Raw genomic sequence first — 22,838 nt, 5'->3', positions numbered from 1 at the left:
CGGGTTTACCCAGATGAGTCAGTGGCGGAGTCAGGATTTGAACCCGGGGCTGATGGTGCCAGGTCTCATTCATTTCACCCACTGGCGGCAGAGCCCACCCTGCTCTCCCCGAGCCTCCTGACTTTCAGTCCTACTTTTCCAACTCCCGAGAGCTGCCTCAGTGTTTTCCTTAACCTGGCATGGCCCTGTGGGGGGGGGAGGGCCTCCTCTCACACCAGGATCAGTGCCAAGCCAGTGCCAGTGCTTTCTTAAGACACTGTACGGAGAGCGTCTGTAACCTACTTCACAAACAAATTAAATAAGTTCGCAGCAAATGAGGGCTGGGATTCTGGAGTTTGAACCCAAGCAGGTTAGACTCCACAGCCATGCACTTGCCCTGGCAGAAGAGACCCTCGCTGGCTTTTCTGTAGTTTAGCTGCCCAGGGCACAATCAGAATTTGTTGCCAGAAGCCATGATTAAACAAACGAACTGTAAGGGAATTGGTAGAATTAACAGGTACAGATAGGAGCAGATCTGCCTGCCTCCCACTCCCCTGTGTAATTCCTGAGCTGCCCCGACCAGAGCAGAGGTGCTGGGGAGAGGGAGGGAGGGAGGAGAAGGGGAAGAAGAAGGGAGAGAAGATGGAACGGACCATGGAGCGTGTTAAACTTAGATGAGAAACTGCTGGCTGGAAGTTGTAATAGGGTGTGTTTGCCCACGTTGCCAGTGTTTGCTAACTGTTGTCATTAGTTCTTGTCCTAGTTCTGTGTGTAGTGCTGGTGGTTCAAGACTTGACAGTGAAGTGAGATTGAGGCCACAGTTTACTCTAGTGTCAGTGTGAAAGCTGGGAGGTGGGGTCGTGTTTCCACCGTAAGACTCCAGTGGGTGGCCTGGAGGTCAAGAACAGAGTGAAGGTTCAGGGTCCCCCTGGGTCAGGGTCAGGTGGACAATGACACATAATAAGGAACATGAGCAGAACTGGGACATGTTGCAGTTCAGATCCTGTAAATGCAAAGCCTCAAAGGGGGACTCTGAGGTCTATCAGAACACACTCTGGACTGGGCCTCTGGGGACCTGGGTCCTGGTTTTGAGAGTAAACTCAGTGATATGTCCTTGCTCACAGCTGCTCCTCCTGGGAGGACTGTCATCCTCTTTGAGTCCCACATTCCCATCTCCGGAGCCCCTGACTCACATTATGACCTATAAGAGGAGCTTCTGTTTATTGTGGGTGAGCCCCATATGAAACTCATCTTACGTGCCTCCTCCTTCACCTTCGCAGCAGTCAGTGATTCAGCTAATGAGGAACCTGAGGTTCAGAGCAGGAAAGGGACTTGCCTAAAGTCACACAGCTAAAGAATCACAGAGCAGAGCTGTGAACCCAGATCCTTGCAAAGGCTGGGTGGTTATCCTGTCACAGAGAATATTTTGAAATTGTTTTAAAGTAAGTTAAAATCAAATAGGAAGTGGCTGCACTTCCCAAAGCTTCTGCAGTATTTTCACTCTTGTTAAAGGGGAACTTGCAGATTGCTCAGTCACCTTTTCTGGCTGTCTGACGTCCTTCCCCAGGATGCACTGCTGAGGGAGACATTTGGAACCCCTTCCCCTTGCCCTGCCTGACCTTGGGGGTTAGGGGCGGCGTGTCCTACAGCCCCATAGCCCCAGAGCTGGGAAGAGCCCTGAAGACACTAGACCAGCTGCCAGTACAATCCTGGCTAAACTGAGGCCTAAGAGATGGCACGACATGCTGAAGCCACAGGCTAAGTTGATGCCCCAGCAAAGCTCACACCCAGACTTCTCTGTCTGTGCTGCTCCTTTGCCTCCCCTCTCTTGCTGCGACACCTTTTAGCAGAAATTCTTAACCTGAAATCTGGGGATTTAGGGGCGCGTAACAGGGCCTTCCTGATGCCCCTGCAGTGGTGTGCAAATTCAGTGTGTGTGTATATTTACACACACACACTCATGCACACATGGATTTTTCTGGGGAGAGAATGTTAACTTTCAAGAAACTCCAAAGGGCTCCATGACCCAGAAGCTTCTGAGACACACCGCATGTCACAGGAGACCACCCCCAGCAGCTGCATGTGGCACACAGGCCTGGCAGTGGATGGCACAGTTGGGGGCAGCCGTACGGACTGCCCAGTGTGGCCTTGCAGCAGCTGGCACCCAGCACTTCGAGGGACTGTCCCCTGGGCCACTCCCCTGGCCCCAGGCCCTCAGGATATTGGCTAGTGGTCATTCTGAGCACCTGTTTAGCCCAAAAAGCATGGCTAGGAGGATTCCTGTGGCCACAGATCCCCTCTTTCCTAGGCAAGAGCTGAGCCTGATTTGGGAGGGACGGTTCCACAGGGCAGGGAGTGTGTGTGTAATAAGTGGGAGCAGGAGGATTGGAAATGGCTTTTCTAGCCCCAGGTTGCTGTGCCTTGAAAGCAAGGTCAGAAACCAGAAATCTGGCCACAGGGGTCTGAGTGAGGCACTGCCTCTGGGCTGGGGTTGTCAGGAAGCTGTGAGGAAGGCCAGTCTGCATGGGTGCAAAGGGCCAGGCTCTTCAGAGGAAGGGCAACGGTGTCAGGGAGGCCTGGGTGCCAGAATGGGCTCAGCGAGACCTGGTGGGAGCCCCGGACTGTGGAGGTGGGGAGGATAAGGTAAAGGCAAGCTGCGGTCCATGGGGTCGGCCCAAGAGAAGGTGGTGAGTAGAGGTGGCTGGTAGCTCTGTGGCCTCCTCTCCTGCTCTCCCTCGGTCACCACCATCACCTCCTTCTGGGCTGTGCACAGTGTCCTCCCAGGGCTTCCTAGCCATCACTGCTGGGGTGGGGAGGGGTGTGGCCAAGCCAGAGCAAGGTGATGGTGGCACAGGGAGGAGGGCTGAGGACAGTAGTGTGGAAGAGGGCAGGAGCTGCAGCTGCTGAATTGATGCTTGCCATCCATATCCCAGAAGCTGGCTTTCTCAGCAAAAATGTATTGCTGAGGAGTGGCCTGTGTCCAGCCAGATGCCCTCTCAGAGGCAGCTGGTACCAGCAGGCACTGCAGCTTCTCCCCTGCCCAACCACCTGCCATTTGCTGGCTGACAGGTGCCAGGGCGGCTCATTTAAAGCTTCCTTGTTTTCAGTGCTGTCCTGCTGTCCCTGGCTGGCATTTGAAAGTTGTGGCCATGGGCTGCAGAGCAGGGAGCTTTAGCTTCCCAGGAATGCATGGCAGTGTCACCAGCACATGCCTTCTCCCTGGAGACCTCCTACCTCCTTCTAGTGGGAACAGACTGGGCCAAAAGGCCCCCAGCTGTGCCCCACATGCTTTGTCCTCCTTTCTTTGGCTTCTCATGTCACTTTCTTTATGTGTTTGGTTTTAATCATGCCTAAATAAGAAAATAAGAATCCTAATTTTATGAAATGTCAGAACAGGGGTAACCAAGCTCTCAGATTTCACAGACATCCTCAGGACATTGTAATTTGGCACTGATGCATCTTCCATTTTGCCAAGTGAGGACAACAATGACCATCTATTTTTGCCATCAATTTTTGAAAGAGAGGGCATTGTAAGACTAAGAAGCAGGCAGTGCATAGTCTTCATGAAAACTGCACTTCATTAGCCGTCTTTTTCTCCTTTGCCACCGGGCTGCAGTGGGGACCTGAGGAGCCACAGCACTGCCTTCTTCTGTGATCACAACTCCATGACCACAAAAGAGGGAAGATGGGACAAGCCTAGCAGTTGTAAGGGCTTCAGTGTCCTTTGTCTCAAATCAAAGGCCAGGGACAATGGTGAGGACAGGTTGTGGTGCCAGCTGTCCTCAGCAGCCCTTCCACCCAGCTGACGGAGTAGCCGCTGAACTGGAAAGCGAAAACAAGTCACTGCCTGCTCACTGGGGACAGGTAACCATGGCTGGCACACTGCCCTGGGGCCTCTCCTCTGGGGGACAGGGGGCCCTGGCTGCAGTGAGGCCTCTGGGTGGGGACAGAGCCCCCTCTAGCCAGGGAAGCAAGCGTGGAGCCCTGAGCTGTGTGCTCTGGGGCCTGGGGGAGGGGAGCAGGCCAGGACACAGAAGGCTGGACTCCTTCAACACTGGGCTGGGCCTGCCCAGTTGCATCTGTCACTCTGTGGTTTCAGACTGTGCCTGGATGGCAGTCTGGCCCCAGCTCATCCTCTCCTCTCCCTGACTCCTGCTTCAACCAAAGCAGCCTCGCCTTAATCCATTTGTGTTTTGGGCTTCTGCCTAGGGTTTTATTTAAAGATAAGATTGTGCTTATTATGAAAGGTTGAAAAACACTCCATTAGAGATTCTCTAAGGCCTGCCCAATGCACAAGGAGGCGAGTGTTTAAGGGGACGTTTCAGGAACATGCTCCAAATGGAGAGAAATCTCCCTTTGCTTTCTTGCAGGGATGTGTGTGCTTTCTCCCTCCTCTGAAGCTCTCTCATCAAGTTATCTCTAGGATGCCTCTTAGGCCACTTGCAGCTTACTTTAGAACTCGAAAGACATGGGGAGTATCAAAATGAATGAAAATCATGTCAGCCTTCAGTCTGGCAAAGGAGACTCAAATGCACAGTGTTCACATTTGGAGTGGAATTCTGTGAGAGGTACCAGAGCTCAGGTCTGGAGCTCAGGGAGATGGAGATGCTGCCTGCTTAGGGTGGAGGGATGGGACATGTAAGAACCAGAGAGACTGCGTGACTTGCTTAGGGTCACGCAGACAGTGAACGTCAGAGGACTCAGAAATACGTGGTTCTCTCAAAGGAGAAACTGTTTTCTTGTGGGGTCAAGTTTATCACCCCATAAGGCTTGGACCCTGCCCGGTAAGTTGGAAGAGCACCCTTTGCTGAAGTGAGCCCTGCATTGCTTCCCTCAGCTCTGCTCACTTAACTCCTGCCCTCACCTGGATGGTGTACCCTATTCTCAGTCCATGCCAAACTGAGCTGTTTACCCCATGAGCTGCCTTCCTCTTCCTCCCTTCACTTTGCCGTCTGCAATCCAGGACCCTCCTTCACTTTCCTCCTGATTCCCTCTGAGCAGCCTCCCCTAGCTGATGCCATCCACCTCTGACTGGCAATGCTCACCGTGTTGGTCATGTCCTTTAAATAAGCAGGTTCTTGAGGGTGAAGCACTCCTCCGGAAGGCCAGTGTAGAGGATCTCATGTGTTACTCAGCACAGTGCTTTACTAATAGTATTACTGGAGCCCGAGGCAAAGCCCTGGATGGAGCTCCCTCCACCCACCTCACTGTCAACCAGAGCGGCCCCCTTTAATCTGATTTGCATACGTATTCCATTTGAACTAAAAATTTTACAGTTGAGAAAATTTCTAACCCATTGTAGATTAATATTCTCGTAGTACAGATGGGAAGATTACGACTCAGAGAGGAAAAGGCAAGCAACTGAAGCCACACAGGTCTGGGGCAGCCCAGAGCTCTTTAGGAAACATCTTCTATTCATAACTAATCACTGACTGACTTACAGAGAATTCCACTTATAAATGTTTCTATTACGTAGAGCAGAATGGATATTTTCCCCACATACTGTGGGAGGGTGAAAGTATTGTAAACTGAGTCATGATGCGAATCAGAAGTCACAAACTGGAGCCCCACTAAGGGCATCTATCTTGCAAGTATGTTTTCTCTGGCTACGTTTTATTTTTAACTGTATGTATTCATTTTAATGGAATTATTTACTATATTAGGATAGTCTAGTTTCTGCTGCAGTAACAAATCTCTGAAACACCAGTGGCTTATCACAGCAGGGGTTTATTTCTCTTTCTCACTCATGTCCATTGTGGGTGGCAGAGGGCTCTGGTCCACAGAGGCACTCAAGGACCCAGGAGGACCATAAAGAAGCTGCACCAGTTGGAACATGTGGCTTTCTGAGTCACCACAGTGGAGGACAGGAGAGCTGCAGGGTCATGCATGAGCTTCAACGTGTTGGCCTGGGAGTGACACAAAACAGTGCTGTTTGCAGAGTTCGTCACCTGGCCCCATAGCTGCAGGGGGCTGGAATGTGAGCCATCACATGGTCATTCCAGGGGCAGTAAATTTCTCTGCCACATCACCTTGCTTTAAATGGTGAAATATAGCCCCCCAAATCTAGATCTCTAGTTTCTCCTGAAAACCAGGAAAGCTGCCCCTTTAGAGGAGGAATGTGTCCCCCAATTCCCAGTGGACTCCACTGGCCAGTGTCTCTCAGCCAGATCATCTCCCTGGCCCCTGGAGATGTGTACACGATTTGTTCTGGTGCTTATGTGCACAATTCTGGGAAAGTTGACTTTGGGAGATCCCATGAGGTTTCCAATATTCTTATAATACTCTTATAATGCTCGATACTGGAAAGAAGAGGCAGAGAAGCAACATCCCTGCCCACCACACTCCTTTTCTTCTGGGGGAGTCAAATGAAGAGGCAGGCCCTGCTGTGCCTGGCACGGTGAGGAGCCAGGAGCAGGTGCTGGGCAGAGAGGAGCTGCTGCTGACGTTACAGGAGGGGGCTGCTCCCAAGGGTTTCCTGGAGGAGCTAACCTGAGAGCGTAGGATGAGGCCCAGGCTGTGTTCTGAGCAGAGAACAGCGCTGTAAAAGCTCAAAGTGAGGAAGAAGCACAGGGCCTTTTAGATAGGAGCTGTGAGCAGCTCAGGAAGGCTGGAGCTCAGAGCAGGAAGTGAGGAGGAGCAGGAGAGAAGTTGGCTATAGAGGGAGGTGAGAAAACACCCACCTTGTGTTATTTCTGAGTAAATCCAGCCCTTCCTATAATGCGCTTGTTTAAAGCAAGACAGTTGTGCCACAGACCCACAGACACAGTGTTGAGCGAGAAACCCAGACACACTGCCTTAGCCTGTGCTGAAGCCAGCTTCCGCATCATAAGTGTTTGAGGAACTACCCAGAGAAGGAGCCTGGCAGATCACTTTTTCCACAGGAGAGCTGAGGTGCTGAGGAACTGAAACCCTATTTTGAAATAGGCTGAGAAGAATGCAGCTGGAGGTCCCCAGCTCTAGCCCCCATGGTGCTCCTCCCTCTGCCCTGTGGAGGAAGGGCCTTGCTGCTGGCCACTGCTGGGGGCCTGCCCCACAAGGTGGCCTGCCCTCTGTCTAGGCCATGACTTGCTTCACTCTGTATCGAGGCAGAGGGGAGGTATTTATAGGATGATTCTGAGGTCACAGGGAAGCCCACCTCCTTGAAATCATCCCCTTCTCCACTTTTCCTCTGCCTCCAGAATCAAGTACTCATTCAGGGCTGGTGCTACCCCAGGAGGCAGGCTCGTCTTGTTTGTGAATGGTATCAAACAAGAGGGAGAGAGCGTGCTGGATTGGTCAAAGTCGGTGCCCAAGGGGATGGGGTGCTCCATCCACTCTGAGGACATTAATATGAAAGCAGCTGGACCTGACCTTGAGCCTCCCAGTGACACTTGCACACACACAGGCTGGAAAGACATGACTGAGCCAGCTTTGTGTGAACAGATGTTGGGCTTTTGTGAAGGAGCCAGTCTCTGTGGTGTGAAGGGCAGGCTGTGTGCCCTGTCTGTGCCACCTGCCAGTGTAACTTAACCCCTCAGATTCCTACTGCATCTTGGGAGAAGGGAGGTAGAGGCAGGGTTAAGACTGGAGAGAGACAGAGAGAGAGAGAGAGTGTGTGTGTGTGTGTATGTATGTGAAGCTGAGGCTCACTGCCTGACACATGGGGCTTTGATGAGAGAAGGTCCTCGGCAAGGGTAATGTGGAGAGAGAAGAGTAGAGTAGGAGTCTGTGCAGAAGATGCCAAGAAGACAGAGAAGGCTCTAGTGGACTTACCCGCCATGAAAGAAACCCTGCGAGAGTTTGAGAAGCTCCGTACACCCTTCCAGGTCGTGAATGGGAAGAGATATGAACAGATATGTGAATCCACTAACACTCCTGTAGGATACGGATTACCCCACTGTGTAGATGAGAAAAGGAAGGCTCGGGGGGTTTAAGTCACTGTCCAAGATCAGTATAGAGAAGGGGTTAAGAGACCAGAATCTAGGGTCTAAATGCTTGTGTTCAGTGACTTTACTACTTATCCACTGAGAATCTGGGGCAAAGTCCTTAACTTCTGTCCCTGTTTTCTCACTCATAAAACAGGAATAGAATGGTACTTCTCTCATAATGTTGTTGCAAGTAAATAAGCTAATTCATAGAAAATGTTCAACACAGTGTCCAGCACGTAGTGAGTACAGTACCAAGGAACCCATCACTAGGAGAGCTGGCTCAGGTGTACTGACTCTAAAGGCAGCAATGGAGCTACCACTGGGCTCAGTGGGAATGGCGGAGAAAGCCCCAGGGTGATTGGAGGTTTGGAGGAGCTATTGAGGCAGAAACCATCATCCAGGATGTCCTGGCTGAGGGAAGAGGGCATGTGGTCTGAACCATTTAGGAGACTGATGGAGAGTTTTGGGGAGGGGAGCTGATAGCGCCTGGCTCAGCAGTTCTGACCCTGCCCTGCCAGGGGGAGCTTGACTGACATGTGTGGGTGTGGGGCCGTGTTAAGTCCTCTCGGCCTGACCCTTCAACCTCAGCCGCCCTGTGCCGGGGAGTGAAGGTGGAGGGTGGGAGAGAGTGGGGAGGTGGGAGGTGAAGCCAAGGTCCCCGCACTCTGCACCAGGACTCTGGGTGTTGCACAGGCCGGCGCTCCTCCAGGCTCGCCTGTCTCTACATCCTTCCTCATCTTCCCAGCAGGTAACTTGGAGTCTGCAAACAAGAGGAGAAGATGAAGGAAGATTGTCCACCCAGTTCTCACGTGCCCATCAGCAACAGCAAGTCCATTCTGAAGTAAGCCTTTGTGAGCAGAGAGGGAGCTTCAGACGTGCGGTTGTTGTGGCCACTCCTCTGCCTTAGGCAGCCTTTGGGTCAAGGATTCTGGGTGTTCTTCATAGATAGGACAGCGTGCCTGCCCCATGGACAGTGATGAGGGACTTCTTTTGGAAGCCTGTCTCTTTGGAAGTGAAATATCTTTTTGGGGTGTGAGTCTGACCCCTGCCTTCTCGGGCCCACAAAAGCAGGAGAGTGTGACAATGCCCTCTGTGACTCTGCAGAGATGGCATTTAATTTATTTGAAAACTACAGCAATCCTAACACTCTTATTGTGTTAAACAGTTTAGGAAAAAACAAAAAACCCTCAAAATCAGTTTTGAGGGGTTTTTTTGTTCTTTTTTATGTGTGTGAGAAAGGTTAGCCCTGAGATAACATCTGTGCCAATCTTCCTCTATTTTGCATGTGGGACGCTGCCACAGCATGGCTTAATGAGCAGTGCATAGGTCCTTGCTTGGGATCCAAAGCTGCGAACCCTGGGCCACCAAAGCAGAGTGCGTGAACTGAACCGCTACGCCACTGGGCCAGCCCCTGATTTTGAGTTTTATTGAAAAAAGTGTATTTTATTGACATAATGATTTTTGACTTTGCTTATGTTCTTTATTCTCTATCTCATCATAAAAAGTTTTGGGGATACTTTTTCAAATTCGTTTTTGAACTAAAGAACAGTATAGTTTTTATTTTATCTTGCTTTTTTATGTCTTGAGTCCAAATATTTTCTAAATTTGGGCAGCTCCTATTGGCCACCCTGAAGACAAATCAGCCTCCTGAAATGGGCTAGCTTTTGCTGAGGACCTGCCCCCTGGGGTCCTCCTGCTAGAGGACCCTGAGAAAACAGGCAGCATTCCATCTTATCATTTCACAAACTGCCCTTACCTTCATTTTCCTTATTTAAATTTTATAAGAAGACCAATGTAACAATATTTTTAAAAGTAATAATAATAATAATAACCATAACACGATTAATTTCATGTACACATATCCTAATAATTTTATGGTCAGCATTGACTCACTTGTAAGCGCAGTGAATGTGCAACATTGAATCCTCCTTTGTTAATGCCATGAAGTTGTAAATCGCTTCCCCTGTCAGTTGCCATTATCCCCATGTCACACACAGATGACACCAGAACACCAGAGCAAGTTTTGCTCATCCACACATTGGGTCACTTGAGTGTGGGAGAAATCACTGCCTAAAGAGATTCTACAGCAGTGCTATGCAGTAGCAGAGCCACCAGCCACATGTGGCTGCCGGGCACGTGACCTGTGGCTGGAAAGGTGTAGTTACTATAAAAGAGGCTCCAGGTGGCAAACGCTTCTTACAAAATAAAATAATGAGCAAGATCTCATTAATAATTTTTATATTGATTACATGTTGACATGATAATATTTTATATATATTGGGTTTAATAAAATATGTTATTAAAACAAATTTCACCTATTTCATTTTCTTTTGTGATATAGTTACTAGAAAATGTTAACTTACATGCATGGCTCACATTTCATGTCTATGGGACTGCACTGTCCTGCAGAGCCCAGCTTGAGACCAGGGAGCTGTTCTCGTTTTTTCTCTGCTCCACGCCAGCAGAGGGACAAGTGTGGCTTTCCCTTTCTTCTTGGGAGAAGGCGTTTGGGCAGAGTGGCCTCCTTAGGGCCTTCAGTATCTTATTCCCACAGCTGTCACCTTCATCCCTTGATTATACCTCCAGAAAGTCAGGATGGGGAAGAGGCAGGCGCCTCTCATGGTGGCCCCACAGCAGCACACCAGGGCCTTGTAGAAGTAATATGGGGAAAAAGCAAGAGTCGTTAAAATGCCAGTAATCCAAGCCCAGGGGATTTATTCTGAGGAAGTAACTCAGGAGTAAAGTTCAGGGAGATTGTCAGGCACTCTTATCTGTAATAGTGAAAGTGTGTAAACACCCTGGCTGTGCAATGATGTGGCCCATCTGTGATTTTCGCTTCCTTCTCAGCCCCACTCCTATGCCTTCCACAAGGGCTAATCTGAGAAGTCCTCTGGAAGACTAAAAGGTGTGTGTCTGATGGCAGAGTCTTATTTCTCAACTGATTTTGTGTGGCTGGCAAGATGGGACTATTATGCCCATTTTACAAATCAGGAAACTGAGACCAGTGAAACCAACGCCTTGTGCAAGGCCTGGCCGTGCTCCAAGATTGTGTGTGTGCCTTTACCTTTTCAGGTCGGAGCTCTTAAGCCTGCTGAAAACCTACAACTGCTATCATGAGGGCAGAAGCTTTCAGCTGAGACACCGAGAGGTAAGGCCTGTTTCTCTTTATTCATAGGGTCCCCGTTTATCCTGGTTTGCTGAAGACAGCCCTGGTTTCTACCTGTTATTTCCCACCCAGGGTCATTGTTAAGACTATCCCTTGCACTCTCTGAAGTGTCCCAGTTCAGATAATGAATTATAAGGTCACCTGTCCTCTGAGTCGGGGGTCAGGTTCCCAGTAGCCAGGACCTCTCCTTTGAGGTCCTGTACGGGTTGCTGAGGGCCTGAGCCTCCCTGGGAGAGTTCAGAGCAGGTGGAAATCACCTGTGGCCCTTCTCCTCCCACCCGGCACTTTTGCCTACATGAACTGCCTGGATATTGGAGTTGGAAATATTTGAGACCACACAGCCCGATCCTTTCTTTGCCCATTCCACAGCGCAAATAAGGAACTCAGCACAGGGCCCTGGCTTCCAATTTTACAGGACACTTGAGGCGTGAAGGCAGCCTCCATGCTTGTCAATCATAATAAACATCAGAGGAAAGCTTTGAGATGGAGGAGAGCTCCCCAAAAGATGCTCACAGGGCCAGGCAGGCCTGAATGCAAGAGGCAGGGCAGGTGTGGGGAGTGGAGGAATCTGGAGAGCGTGTCCTGTCCGCAGCCTGTTGCTGCCTTCAGATCAAATTCATCACTGCTATGCAGGAATGTGGGCTAAGTACAGCCAGACCCTTTCTGATTTTTCAAAAGAAGTTAGATATCTGGAATTTCACGTGGAATTTCCCAAACCTTGAAACATCTTATGGGCTAAACAAAATGTGTCTGTAGGCCAAACAGACACCATGGAGTGGCCAGCAGAGCCTAGGCTCGGGGAACCACTCACCAGGCAGATCAAGCAGAGGCCTAGTCTTGCCTTTCACGTGGGAACCCCACTCGGGACATTGGGCCCCCATCTTGGTCTAATTCAATTTATTTGTAAAACCTAATGGGGAGTCTTATAGTGGTAATGTTTTATTTGGGAGGTGTCTGAGGGTGAGATCGGGCTGGCTCCTGGACTTTCTCCGGCCAGTCAGTCTGACCAGTGGCATCCAAGTCCACCTTCTGTTGTTGAACACAGGAAAGGGCACTTCAAGCCCAGGTCAACCCACAGAGACCTCATCCAGAAAGAGGCCACTCTGCTCACTAGTCCTGGCTTCCATTAGTTATTCAGACAGCCACACATCTTTCTTCAGTTACCAGACCAGAGGGCGAGCCCTGATGTCTAGGCAGCTAGGGATTGCCAGTCAGTACCAGGAAGGAGGGCCAACTGGAACCCATTCACCAGACTGCCTCCATCAGCCTCCAGTCAGCCAGGCCAGGCCAGTGTCATGGTTCAGCAGCCTAAATGGGAGGGAGGCTGCTGGCTCATGGTCCAGGCAGAGCTGGGCTGTGTGTGATGACCTGGATGGCATACCCCTCAGGGTCCACCTCCCCTTGACCTGAAGCTCTGCACAGGGCCTTGGGGCCAGCCCTGACATCTTGTTCCCCATCCCCTCCATGCTGCCCTGTGCTTCCTTCCTCATGTTCTTCCCCTGCGGAGTGGTCTCTGACATCTGTCTCATCAGCCTGCCCTGGCTCAGCCCTTACTGCTACCTGCAGGTTCTGATCCCATTGCCCTGCTTTCTCTGGTTTCACTGTCTCTTTTCTTACTTGGGTGGTAAACCCGCAGACCTAGGCCTAGGTGCCTACCTGGTTCCGCATCCTGTGGGCCAGGCACAGGGTGATACCTGTGCAGAGGTGTGGGATGACTAGCCATCAGGTACAGGTGTGGGACAAATTGGGGTAAGTCCTGAGCTCCACTGCGCTGGGAAGTTTTGATCTGTGCTGTTAAGTGAGGAGCTAGGCTCACTTTGGTTCTTGCGCTGAAGGCATGGGCTGGGCCCTGTTGCTCAGCCCTGGGCCATTCAGGGATTGATCTAAGACCATGGTGGCTCTCCACCTATAGTCCTCACACCAACAAGCTTCAGCATCACCTGGGAACTGGTTAGAAATGCAAATTCCTATCACCCTCCTTCCCCCAGGCCTGCTGAGTCAGAAACTCTTCACCCATCTATTTGTGTTTTAACAAGCCCTCCAGGGGATTCTGATGGAAGGCAAAGTTTCAGAAACACTAGTCTAAGAGCTTGGTCTTGGCTCTTGGGATTCCCCAAGACAATCCCCTCTGTAGGAACAGCTGTGTGGGGAGTGGGGCTGGGAAGCCCCAAACCTGTGCCCTGTATTTGTATGTGAAGGGACAGTCCACCTGGAGAAGTGGGGACCCACAATAGGGAAGAGGTGTCCTTGACAGCTGCCAGAGGTAGGAAGTTAACATCCCACAGCAGGGATTTTCATCTTCCTAGCCCTAAAGAAGATGTGAGGGTCTGAATTGATCTCCTTGGAGCCAAAAAGTACCATGCAGGAACCTTCTGGAGCCTTAACAGTGAAGGATCCCAGTCTGAGGGAGTGTGCGTCTTTGGGAGGTCATCACCACCCTAAAGACAGGCTGTAGGCCTGGGAGGCACGGGGTTCTGAGGCTGAAATGCATGACTGGTTCCTGGGACACCACATCCCTCAGTGACCCACCCACCACCCAGGGCCTCTACACTTTCTCGGATTGCAGACGTGGGATCTCTTGGGTCTTGGGGAACTTGCAATTCTAGGCACTTGCTGCAGGGCCTCCCCAGGCCGACTTCTCCTTGGGCACTGCAGGCAGACGGGAGGAACCCATGATTCTCCAGGCACCTCCAATGCACCAGATGCTTTGCCTCTGTTTTATTAGTTGTAATACAAGAGCTTTGCAACGTAGGAGTGACCACTTTCCAGACAAAGAGATTGAGGTTCTCAGAGTTTAAGTTTCTCATCCAAGATGGCACTGTAGTAGGTGAAAGACGCTGGCATGGCTCCCGGGCCTGAGCACAGAAGTTTATAATACAGCAGTATCATTTCCAGCATTAAGCTTTGGAGGTCTTTGGAGGTCTTGGTGGCATATCACTCAACAAGCCTCAGGGACTCAGAATGCTGTTTGTCACCCTCGATCCCCAAGCTAAGTTTCCTCTGGCTGATGAGGGGCTCAGCACCGGGTGTGTGCTCTCTCACCGCCATGTGGGGCCCTGGAAGACCCGTCCCGTTGTCACTGGGGCTTCCCCGGAGCAATTGTAGCCAGACCACTACACTTCAGGGGCATCCTCTCCTCTGCTGCTTTGTCTGGGGTCCACAGAACTTGGAGAGATGAAGTATGTCAGTGGGCAGGGGGCACACCCTGGGGCAAGTGTTTCCTTGGGAACCTTGCCCCAGCCTCCTAAGGGCTAGGGGAGAGGGATTACCCGCTCAGGAGGCCAAGGCACTAGCTTCCTTCATTTTAAGTCTTGCCTTTGGGATAATTTTGCTTGTGTTACAATGAAAAGCATGAGTATCTGGGAGCAATCTGTGCATTTGAAGATAGCAAAGCATTTTAACCAAGTTGGTTGGCATCTCAAGAGAAAAACAGACCCTGTAAACACCAGTGGGTACATATATCACCGTTGACAAATTGTGTGAGCAAGAGACAGTAGGACCCCCGTGTCCTGGTGTGTGCCTGTGGCCCCAACCTCCCACCTGCCTCTCGCTCAGCACTCAGTGGGCTGCAGGCTCCCCCTGGTGGCAGGAGCATGCACCACTCCCAGTCCCCAGCCTGAGCCGCAGGCCCCCTGCTCAATGTGTGAAAGGAAAGAGCGCTGTCTCTCCCAGGGGGCAGAAAGTCAGGGTGCCCTTCCCTCTTATAATGATCCCTCTTCTTCTGAGGCCTAAAGGCAGGAACGATGGGCAGTTGACAAACCACTGGCCCCTGGGTGAGTGCTCGGCCCCTGAACATATTCCCTGGGCACCCCAGAGTGCTTCCCAACCTGCCCCTCTGGGTTGGGCGTTGTGTGCCTTCCCTATTCCGGTAGTGGGTGGGAGGAAATGAGACTGCTCTTTAGCCCAGGCCCCACCCCCACCCCGTGAGGACTTTCTGCTAAGCTGTTCTGTCCTGCAGGAGCTTGGGACACTGCCAGAAGCCTCTTCTTCCCACAGCCCTTTATTCAAAAACAAAAAAAATATTTTGGCATATTTTGAAGGTATCATTAACTTCTTTCACATCGGGAGATATTAGCAGAGGAGCCCAGAGTCCAAGGGTCTCTTCACGCCCTCTAATCTCCCCAAATACAGAAGTGTGGTTTCTGAGCTGGGGGGAATTGGCCAACATCATCCCAGTTGCCTCCCTCTGACCTAGTGTCACAGTGCTTCACAGAAGGGGCTGCAGTGAGGCTGGGCCCAATAAGCCCAGCCCATCCACTCACCAGCGAGGCGCCCACTCGGCAGGTCAGCCTGCCCACCACCTCCTAAGGATGTTCTGGCTGAAGGCTGCCCCGCATGTATTTTCCGGAGAAGGTGAGAGACCCGCAGGTTTGAGCTGAGCAGAGACTCAGCTGGTTGTGACAGATGCAAACGTTTGTATATGGTGCTTGTAACTCCACCTCCACGTTCACTTGTCCCATTTCCCTGAGCCCTGTAGGTATGAAGGGTAGGTGTTGGGGCCCCCATTTTACAGATAAGGAAACTAAGTTGCTTGTCTGAAACTTCTTTTAAATCTGATTTACATTCTGCCTCTCCACAAAACACACATGTAAGAGGACAGATAAACGTTATTAAAGTCCAAAGAAATTTAAAAATAGCCAGAAAAGAAAAAAGTTTGAATGTCCACTGAAGTAGGCAGTGAGCTCAGCTGCCGGCCCAGCTCTGTCCTCTTCCTCTCGTCTCTGTCCCTTCTGCCCAAGCCATGGTCAGCCAGCTCCAGCCTGGCCCAAGGGAACAGGGTGACAGGTCCTCAGGCCTGATATCTTTTGAGTTGTCTGATGCCTCACCTGCTTCTCTGAGGAAGGAAATCCTCCCTCTCCTTACCTTCCTTCCTTACCCCTACCTCCTTGCTGACCAGATGCCTCCGGGAACGGGGATTTGCCAGGCTGTGGGGGACCCAGGGCTGCCCAGGCTGGCCTGAGCCTCTGTGGGGTGAGGCCTTGGTCCCTGGACTTGCCTGAAAGCAGGACATCTGGACAACACCCTGGGCTTCCTCCCACAGCTGGGAGCCCCCCTGGGTGGAGGGGGTAGGAGTGGGGATGAAGGGGGATGGGGCCATCTGGTCCAGGCGTTGGGCGCCCTGCAGGCTGAGCTGGTGCAGCTTCTGTCTTGGCCCTCAGCATGGGGAGAACTCTCCTGATGACACAACAGAACTTGTGGGCTGGAGCCACTGAGCTTCTCCCAGGCACCCCTGGACAGGTCCCTTGAAACACAGTGGGTACATTTGCTGAGACCTCATGTTTTCTCTTGGGCCTCCTGGAACACAGACTCTGAGGGTGGGGGCCAAGAGGCTGACTTGGGAGTGCCCAGGGCCTCGCTCTGAAACCAGTGGGGGCCTGAGACCTTCGCTTCTTCTCTCACCTAACCTCATTTCCAGTCCTCTGAGGCAGCCACAGAGACAACAGCTACTCCGTGTATGGGCTTGTAACATGCGCCTCATGAGGTGTGTGGGTTTTATCACATTTACAGCCCAGCAGACAGGTCCCATTAATTTCCCCCACTTTACCCATGAGAAAACCAAGGAACAGAGACATTAACCAACTTGCCCAAGGTGATCAGCCAGTAATGAGCAGTGTGAGCCGGATCACATCACGTGAAATAGGCTGTTATCCTATTCAGAGTAGGGGTCTTGCTGTAAATTGCCAAAGCAGGCAGCCCCTGCAGAAAGGTGTTTCCCTCCCAGAGACCTGCCAGGGGCAGGGCCCACCTCAGGGGAGGGAGGGTGGGGAGATGACATAGACCTGCATGTTCGGTACAGAAGCCTTTATTGAGGAGGGGTCAGAGTTCATGGATCACCGGGAGCTGCAGATAGAGAGTTCTGAGGACACTGCTGGGGCAGCGGCTGTTGGGGGTGTCCTGGTGCCCATCCCTCAGTGGTCTTGCTAGAGAGTGTCTGGGCATCCTGGCATCACCGAGCCTCCCTTTGGGGGCCCTCCAGGCCTTGCTGCTGTCCATCTGTCTGCGTGGACCCCTGGGCTCAGCAGAAGGACCAGTCATCCTTGGCAGTTCTCTCCTGCTTGGACGCTTTTCCTGGGACTCCCCAAAGAGCCAGTCCAGGGGGTCGGCAGTGCCGGGCCTGGGCGCTGCAGGCTGCTGGGTGCTGAAGTGGGTGGTGATGTCCTGCAGGGACCCAGGGGGGCAGCTCTTCTCGCAGGCTCGGGCTGTCCGGTGGGGTCTGCTGGGTCGGACCCTGGCTGTAGCCATATCTAGCACTGAGGTGGGCTGTGCCAGCTGACAGATAGACCTCACATAGTCATCCAGGCTGGGGGAGGCTGGAAGTTCCTGCCCAGGCCCCCCGGGCAGCATCTCCTCCGAGGCCTCCCGGATTGTGGGCAGGTGGGCCACAGAAAGCAGAAGCCGGGACCTCATGGCTGCCAGCGACAGAGAAGCAGCAACCTGTTGGTTGGCAGAGAGTGAGAGTCTGCATGCCATCCTGACACCCCCGTGTCCCCTCCCTCATCTGAGGCTGGCTGTGTGAATCCTGTGCCTGAGTGTTGTGAAGCCTACAGATTCTAGACCAGGTGCAAACCCCTGGGCATTCCTTCCTGCTAATATTAAAAGCCCACGTACCTAAGACTATCATTTAGGAACATGTACAGATAAGAGAACCCAGTCTGGGTCAGCGGAAACCTGGGTAAAACCAGGCTCTGCCACTTCCTGACCTGGGGACCTTTGGCAAGTTCACCTCTCTAAGCCTTGACTTACTCCTTGATAAAATGGGGTTATAAATACTCACCACACAGGGGTTGTGAGAAATGTATGGAGTGACACCTCATGTGAAATCCCTTTATAAATATAAAGCCCTCTACAGCTGTTATCACTGCCATTAACTGGTCTCTAATCCGCAGTGAGGCTGTGCAAGTCCCAGGTAGAGAACCACCCTCAAAGATACACAAAGCCTTTTTGTTTTATCTCAAACCAGAGGGCAGTTGCTCTCTCTTACCTGTGGCAGAGGGGCTCTGGGGGTTAGCAGGGATGCTGGATGAGCAAGGGCAGTCTGCGGGAAGTCCCCAAGAAGCTAGGGCAGAGGGATGGGGGGCCAGCAGTCAGAGCCCTATGTCCGCGTCGGATCGCCGGCAGGAGGTCGGTGAGGACGATGTGCCACGGCCTCTGTCTGCTGTGCCACTGTCCAGAGCGAAATCTTCCCTGAGCTGTCTGCAAACCCCCAGACCTGGCAGCTGCTTTTATATCTTTCCACCAGCCATCAATTACTGTCACGAGGGCCAAAAATAGCAGCCTGGGAAGGCTCTCAGAGGAAAACAGCTTGGTGGGTGGGGCCTGGCCCAGCTGCCAGCCTGGAGAGTGTTTGCTCCTGTGGGAGGCTCTGGGAGTGTTTACTCTGCAGGGCAGGGTCGGGGCGGGGTGGACAGGACTCCTGGCCACCTCAGGCCACTGGGAGAGGAGGAGGAAGCTGCACTGGGCTCCCACAAGCAGCTCTAGGGTCTGCCACCACCCCCTAGAAGAGTTCCCCACTACAGATTACACCAGCACCCTACGACCCTGGAACACTCTGCCCAGCTCTAGTTCTGGGAGAGCCTTGTGCCTGCACCTGTGAGGCAGCCTTGCCAGACATGGCAACGCAGGGCTCAGCCTGGAGGTGGCTGAGGCAGAGCTCCCTGGGCCTGCTCTGAGGCAAGGGCAGCCTGCAGGGTCCTGGTCTTGCTGCTTCCCAGGTGTGGTGCTTTCCAAGGAGAACTTGTCTGTTTACTTTTTTCCCAGGTATCTTACTTAGTTCTCCTGTGCACCAGTGACTGCTCTAGGCTCAGGGAACATAGCAGTGAATAAAGTCCTTGTGTCCTGGAGTTTTCCTTCTAGTGAGGGAGACGGTCAAGTGCTTGTGGATCAGTGCTGTAATTTCAGGAACTGATACCAGCTGCAAAGAAAAGTACAGGACAGCTGTGGCAGAGTGTCAGGAGTGTCATCTCTAAGAGGGGACATTGAGCAGGGATCTGAACAAATAGGGGTTTGTGTTCCCAGTGGATGGGGCAGGGCGTGCAAAGCCCCTCTGAAAGGAGTGTACTGGACATGCTCAGGAGATAGCAAGGGGCCCACATGACTGGCCCATGTGGGAGGAAGTCAGTGGACTTTGGTGTGGTCCCTGGGTTTCCCTCTGAGGGGGATGGACAACACTGCAGTGTTTGAACAAGGGTGCAATAGTCTGGCTTCTGCTTTGAAGGATTTGCCTGGCCACTGTGCATGGGCTAAAGGGGCAGCTAATGGGGAGACCAGGGAGCATCTGGGCAGCATTATAAGCCACTGCAGATGTCCAGGGGTGACCAGCACAGAGGCGGCTGAGGATGAGATAGGCGGTCCCAGGAAAGCTCTTGGTAAAGAATTGGCGCCATGCACTTTTTCAGACTTCTTAGATTATCCACGCAGTCCTCAGCCACAGGTGACAGAAAGCAGCCACTGAGATAGCAACCCAAGCCTGAGGTCTGATTATTGGGCTGATCCCAGACTCCTAAGGCAAACTGGAGGGGCTGGCGGTCCCAAGTTCTTGCATTCTGGGTGGGGTATTCCTCATGGGCAAAAGCGTGGGGCCAGGAAGCCCGTCAGAGCTGGGTAATCAGGCTTATAACTAGATGTGGCAATTCCCACCTTGACAGATTTTCTGTCTGGATGCTTCTGTAGAGCCTTTTATCTCTTTCTCTGACTCTCTGAATTCACTAGCACGTTAGCAAATTAGTCAATAGGCTGAGCTAAGGAGGGAAATATTGACTGGGACAGAGAGAGGGCCCAGAATGACTTCCTGGCTTATGGAAACGCGAGGCCCCAGGACCCGGGTCTCATCCTGCCTCCACTTACACGCCCTTCTCTGCCTGTATGGTGAGGGCTGCCCAGTAGCCTGAAGGTTCTCCGCTGTGACCTCTGGCTTCCTCTGATTTGATCAGACAGCTGCAGGCTGACAGGGCCTTTCCTCCATTCTGATGGAGGAACAAGTCAGGGGCACATAAGCTGCCTGTGCAGAGACATCAGGCCTGAGTCACATCGGGCCAGCCACTCCCCAGCACAGCTTATCCCTGACGTCAGAAGCAGCAGCTTTGCCTCAGCCCCTCGTTCCTAGTCCCAGAGCAATTCCTCCTGCCTCCTTCCTCACTGCAAGGTCCCCAGAACCTGCCCGCAGCATCTTTGAAGGCCTGGCCCTGGTGTCTCCAGCCTACTGCCCCTGCCGCGGCTGTGCCCTCTTTTCCTCCCCCCACATGAGCGCCTCATGACCGGGGCCATCTCTGCTTTGTCTCCCTCCACCCAGGGTCCAGTGTGGGGCTGCTGGGTCTGCGTGAATGAACTTGCCGAGATGTTCCAGGTGGGGCTGGGCTCTCTCCAATGAAGTGCTGACATCTGACAGGGGCATCCGAACCCAAGACTGAGAACAAAGAACTGAACCCCACTTTGGGTTTTCTTGCTAACCCTGTAAGACCTTTAACTTCCACGGATCAATCTAGTCTTTATAGGGAGGGTTAGTTACATATCTGTGCCTGTGTAACATCAGTGGTTATCAAATAGCTCTGTTTTTTTGTGTTTGTCTGCTTTTTTAGCAAATAGTTCAAGGTCATTTCAGAAAGCTATGTGTAGGGGCCGGCTTGGTGGTGCAGCGGTTAAGTTCACACGTTCCGCTTCTCAGTGGCCTGGGGTTTGCCGCTTCGGATCCTGGGTGTGGACACGGCCCCGCTTGGCAAGCCGTGCTGTGGTAGGTGTCCCACGTATAAAGTAGAGGAAGACGGGCATGGATGTTAGCTCAGGGCCAATCTTCCTCAGCAAAAGAGGAGGATTGGCAGTAGTTAGCTCAGGGCTAATCTTCCTCAAAAAAACTAAAAGAAAGAAAAAGAAGCATTTGGGGGCCAGCCCTGTGGCCAAGTGGTTAAGTTCACGTGCTCCACTTCAGCAGCCCAGGTTTTCCCAGTTCACATCCCGGGCACAGACATGACAACGCTCGTCGGAGCATGCTGAGTCAGCATCCCACATGCCACAATTAGAAGGACCCACAACTAAAAACATACAACTATGTACCGGGGGTGCTTTGGGGAGAAAAAGGAAAAATAAAAAAAGAGGAAAAAAAAGCTATGTGTTTTTTTGATAACTTTGATCAGACGGCAGGGAGTTTTAAACCATTACTAACTACCCATGAAATCAACACTGCAGGACGCCTCTGTAAGTGCTGCCAGGGATATAAAGAAGTTCTCTACAAGGCCCTTGTCCTTACAGGGCTTTCAGTGCCAACAAGGAGAAAGAAACAGGATTTGTGAACCTAAAATGGCGCTTGAGATAGCAATGGGAAAATGATGCTTAAAGTTCATTGCCAAAAGACTAGTATCAAAGCAGATTAAGAGCACGTAGCTGGAAGGACCATGGCTCTGGTGAAGAGTAAGGCCAAGAAGGTTTCTGGCAGATGCTCTAAGGCTGCAAGCAGAGCAGCCTGGCTGGGCACAGAGAGCCTGGACATGGTCATGCATAAACAGGAGGCTGAAATAGGCCAGAGAAACAGAATCAAGGACCTGAGGGGTGCTGGTAGGCGCTGGCTAGGAGAGCCTCTGGAGAGCTCTGTCAATTAGGACCTCAGGGTTTGGCAACAGGTGAGTAGCCCTGCCATCCACAGACCTGGGGAAATCAAGGCTGGCTGAGGACACGGAATGAGAGCTGTTATAGATATTCTAAGTGTGCGTGTCAGTGGTGAGACGTGGGGCTGGCAATGTCCCAGGTGGTGAGAACAGCAAGACTGGGCCTCGGGAAAGCAGCCAGCTTAGAAATCTGGGGGTGGTTTCTGCCCACTAATGAGAACAGTGTTGGGAGAAGGGTAGGGCTGAGAAGGAACAGCCACTTCTGCTCTGGTGGCATGAAATCCAGTGTCCTCGGCACGTTCCCAGCAGGACCTGGTGACCATGGTGACCAGGCATGGTGGTGGGTGGAGAGGTGCCTGTGCTGCACTGGTGTCAGCGCGACCGTGCTTCCCAGGAAAGTATTTCCTTATGCTTTGTGGACATGCCTGCCGGACAGCAGCTAGGTTCCTGTGGGACACCTGACTTAGCCACTCTGTTCCTGGCCATGCCTCTCACCAGGCATGGGCTGAGCAGTGGAAGGGCATGCCTCAGGCTTCCTCTTTTTGGCCCGGTGGCCCCGTGGCCTGATGCCTCAGAGCACGTAGAAGTTTGTGAGCCTTCCCTCGGGGGATGCGGGACCTCAGGAGGAGAGGGTATGTTTGGGGGCCCAAGTGTACTTGGAGTCCCATGGATGAGGGGCTGGGTCCTGAGGGGGCTCGGGGATGGAGGCAGTGACCCCTGAGGACACCTGATCTTGGGAAAGAGGCTGACCTTTGTGGGTTCCTACAGGAAGAAGGGGCTCTGATCATTGAGGGGCTCCTCAATATTGCCTGGGGACTGAGGCGGCCCATCCGGCTCCAGATACAGGATGACAGGGAGCGAGTGCACCTCTCTGCGGCCTCCTGGATGCCCGGACGGCCCAGCTGCCACCCGTAAGTGTTGAGCTGGTGGGGCGGGGTCAGGGGGCCTCCATGACACCTGTTCAACCTGAGCTTATTGTTTGGGGTGTCTGAAGGGTGGTGTCCTCAGTCTCGGGGCAAAAGCCCTGCTCCTGTATGGGCACAAGCCTGGGAGTGTTACCCAGCCTCAGCCCTGTCACCCCCTGGCTGCCTCAGTCCACAGCCTCGCCTGCCAACATGCAGCCTCACCCAGGGTGATCTTTCTACATGACGACCAAGTCTCCTTCCTCCTGGAGAATGTTCCAGGCTCCCA

General features: G+C 52.4%; 2 protein-coding genes across 5 annotated transcripts in view; one reads left to right on the top strand and one right to left on the bottom strand.

The window, feature by feature from the left end:
- Positions 1-22,838, top strand: part of RASSF4 (Ras association domain family member 4) — a 34,498-nt gene that overhangs the window by 780 nt on the left and 10,880 nt on the right. For 2 of the 4 annotated variants that reach the window (XM_070567231.1, XM_008529366.2), the window contains exons 2-4: positions 8,632-8,727; positions 10,959-11,034; positions 22,416-22,558. In XM_070567231.1, the coding sequence (XP_070423332.1) occupies positions 8,666-8,727; positions 10,959-11,034; positions 22,416-22,558 (281 nt within the window). In that variant the 5' untranslated portion in view covers positions 8,632-8,665. The remainder of the gene's footprint in view (positions 1-8,631; positions 8,728-10,958; positions 11,035-22,415; positions 22,559-22,838) is intronic. The other 2 variants (XM_008529367.2, XM_008529365.2) reach the window with 1 other exon arrangement.
- On the bottom strand, positions 16,840-18,172 carry DEPP1 (DEPP autophagy regulator 1). Its single transcript, XM_008529364.2, has 2 exons — positions 18,035-18,172; positions 16,840-17,487 (listed from the first exon to the last, which is right to left on the bottom strand). Exon 2 carries the CDS (start codon positions 17,458-17,460, stop codon positions 16,870-16,872), a length of 591 nt encoding a protein of 196 aa, XP_008527586.1. The 5' UTR covers positions 17,461-17,487; positions 18,035-18,172; the 3' UTR covers positions 16,840-16,869.

The sequence above is a fragment of the Equus przewalskii genome, chromosome 1 (genome assembly GCF_037783145.1).
Source record: "Equus przewalskii isolate Varuska chromosome 1, EquPr2, whole genome shotgun sequence".
In the NCBI taxonomy this organism is placed as follows: Eukaryota; Metazoa; Chordata; class Mammalia; order Perissodactyla; family Equidae; genus Equus; species Equus przewalskii.
This window is presented reverse-complemented; position numbering and strand designations above follow the sequence as displayed.